Genomic DNA, 3,148 nt, shown 5'->3' with positions numbered 1-3,148 from the left:
TAACTTTCAGTATTTTATGAAAGTGTTGCATAACTAATTCTTCATGTAAGTTAAGTTGGATTTTTGTTGCAAAACTTTATTGAATATATTTTAAATTAACTAAACTGTCTTTTTTTTAGGTTACGGTGCATGTAAATGTTATATAACTGAATTAAAATATTTTTCTGATTTTTTTGTAAGGTTAAGTAAGATTAATTTTTATTATATTTAGGTTAGGTTTGTTATATTTCTTGAGAAATGAACTAAACTATGTTTTTATCAAATTTTATTTTACTTTATTTAACGTGTATGCGAATTTTATTTGTTTACATAAAGAAAGATCTGCTCATTCTCAAGTTTGTGCAAGGATGTAAATTCCTCATAAAATAAGCTTAGATATTACAAGAGCAACTACAATTACACAAAGGTCTACACATCTTCGGATGATCCATTGCTTGTCTATGATGATCCATTCCTCGTTTAGATGCGTCTTCTTTCCTCCTATCCTTGCTCCAACTCTCCAAGAATTTCACAGCGTACGGACTTATCGGCGTTTCCCTCTCCAGCTTAGTAATCCCATTGTGATCCAACTTCTTCAACTGAGGAATCAACTGGCAGATGATCGCACGCAGATTACCCAAGCTTCGATCCTCGCAAATCGGGTTCCCGAAAATTGTTAAATTATGCAACTTCTTCAGTTGTCGCAACTTAAGGATATCGCCTAGATTCTTCAGCTTGTTGAAGTGCAGATAAAGTACTGATATGTTGGGGAATTTGAATAGATCATCGTCGATTCCGACGATGTTGTTGTTGGATAGATCGAGGTATGCCAGACGTTCGGGAAATGCCATCACGGAGTTGACCATCAGATCGATGTTGTTGATGTGCTTTATATAATTGTTGTTGAGCCAGAGGGCTTTGGTCAGGTACTTGTTGTTGGCATCGCGTTCGACTTTACCTAGTCTCGAGGTGTTTGCAAATTCCGGTCCCGTTTCTCTGAGTTCTTTGCATCTTTGGAAGGAGTAATCCGCTGGTCTACCGGCATCCGACTTTGTCGTTTCGTTCACGTGGAAATCCACGATGGATTTCTTCTTGCACGTCCTCACGCGTCTCGGGGATTTCGTTGCAACATCTCCCACCTTCTTTTCGCCCATGATTTCTTCGGAAGCAAACAAAATAATGGATTCGAAATAATGACTTTCACAACACTTAAATTTAATGACGGATTTTCAGTTTGATAGTTAAAAATGTAATTCAGATTTGGATTTTAAATTTCCGAAACCTTTCGAAATCATAAATTTATATAGTAAAAATTCAATTTTGTTAGATCTTCAATCCTGAATGTTTCTTCCACAAACAAATATTGAAGTTACACAAAGAATAGACAATTTCATAATGTATGCAACTAAAGATACAAGTAATAGTACACACAACCAAATATACACATCTTTCGTTGTCTACGTTAGTACCAAAAATTGCAAATGTCTACAGTGATCTGTGTTGGTACCACAAAATAAAATAGTAGAAATCTAAATTGCAAAATATCTGTCTTGCTTTCATAAATTGCACAAATCTGCTTTCGTCTTTGTAAGTACAAAACATAGCAAAATTCTAACTTTCGTCTATGTTGGTTCTACCTGAATTACAAAAGTGGTACTACAAATTGAAAAAGTATACAGCGCTCAATTAGTACCACAACATTGAAATATCTGCTAAGGTCTATTAGTAGTACAAATATATTAATGGTCTATTGGTACTATAATCTGAAACAGCCTACAGTACCCTATTGGTACTACAAATTGAAAAGATCTTGAGCAACTTATCTATAATTTCTACTACAATCTGCAAAAGTCTAAAAATTGTAAAATTCTTTAGTGGTCTGCCAATACTACACATTTGGAAGGTACCAAGATTTCCAAAGGTTTATTGGTACTACAAATTGCAACGGTCTACAGTGGTCTATTTGTACTATAAATTTCAATGCTCTACAGTGGTACTACAAATTGCAAAAGTCCTTGACCTAAGTTAGTAACTTAAATTGAAAAATTCTAACTTAGGTGGATGTTTTTGCTACCTGAATTACAAAAGTGGTACTACAAATTGAAAAAATATACTGCGCTCAATTAGTACCACAACATTGAAATATCTACTAAGGTCTATTGGTACTACAAATGTATTAATGGTCTATTGGTACTATAACCTGAAACAGCCTACAGTACCCTATTGGTACTATAAATTGAAAAGATTTTGAGCAACTTATCTATCTTATCTAACTTATATATTTCTACTACAATCTGCAAAAGTCTAAAAATTGTAAAATTCTTTAGTAGTCAATACTACACATTTCGAAGGTACCAAGATTTCCAAAGGTTTATTGGTACTACAAATTGCAACGGTCTACAATGGTCTATTTGTACTATAAATTTCAATGCTCTACAGTGGTATTACAAATTGCAAAAGTCATTGATCTAAGTTAGTAGCTTAAATTGAAAAATTCTAACTTAGGTCGATGTTGGTGCTACCTGAATTACAAAAGTGGTACTGTAAATTGAAAAAATATACAGCGCTCAATTAGTACCACAACATTGAAATATCTACTAAGGTCTATTGGTACTACAAATGTATTAATGGTCTATTGGTACTATAACCTGAAACAACCTACAGTACCCTATTGGTACTACAAATTCAAAACATCTTGAGCAACTTATCTATAATTTCTACTACAATCTGCAAAAGTCTAAAAATTGTAAAATTCTTTAGTAGTCTACCAATACTACACATTTGGAAGGTACCAAGATTTCCAAAGGTTTATTGGTACTACAAATTGCAACGGTCTACAGTGGTCTATTTGTACTATAAATTTCAATGCTTTCAGTGGTACTACAAATTGCAAAAGTCCTTGATCTAAGTTAGTAGCTTAAATTGAAAAATTCTAACTTAGGTCGATGTTGGTACCAAAAGTCTACTGTAGTTTTCTTTGATACCAAGCTTAGGTTCGGTAGTTCATTAACAAATATGAGTAACCATATATTCTCTGATGTACTGAATAACTTGTTGTTTCTTATTACAAAATAAAATGAATGTTGTAAAAGAAAATTTGTATAAATATTTATTTATTACGTATATTTATTTGATCGATCGTTCAATCCATCCGCATATATCCTTATGC

General features: G+C 33.0%; 1 protein-coding gene across 1 annotated transcript; it reads right to left on the bottom strand.

The window, feature by feature from the left end:
• Positions 1-371: 371 nt before the first annotated feature.
• LOC108565678 (leucine-rich repeat-containing protein 51-like) lies at positions 372-1,133 on the bottom strand. Its single transcript, XM_017925254.1, has one exon. It carries the CDS (start codon positions 1,131-1,133, stop codon positions 372-374), a length of 762 nt encoding a protein of 253 aa, XP_017780743.1.
• Between the last annotated feature and the right edge of the window lie 2,015 nt (positions 1,134-3,148).

The sequence above is a fragment of the Nicrophorus vespilloides genome, unplaced genomic scaffold, assembly GCF_001412225.1.
Source record: "Nicrophorus vespilloides isolate i.1.1-1 unplaced genomic scaffold, Nicve_v1.0, whole genome shotgun sequence".
Taxonomy (NCBI): domain Eukaryota; kingdom Metazoa; phylum Arthropoda; class Insecta; order Coleoptera; family Silphidae; genus Nicrophorus; species Nicrophorus vespilloides.
This window is presented reverse-complemented; position numbering and strand designations above follow the sequence as displayed.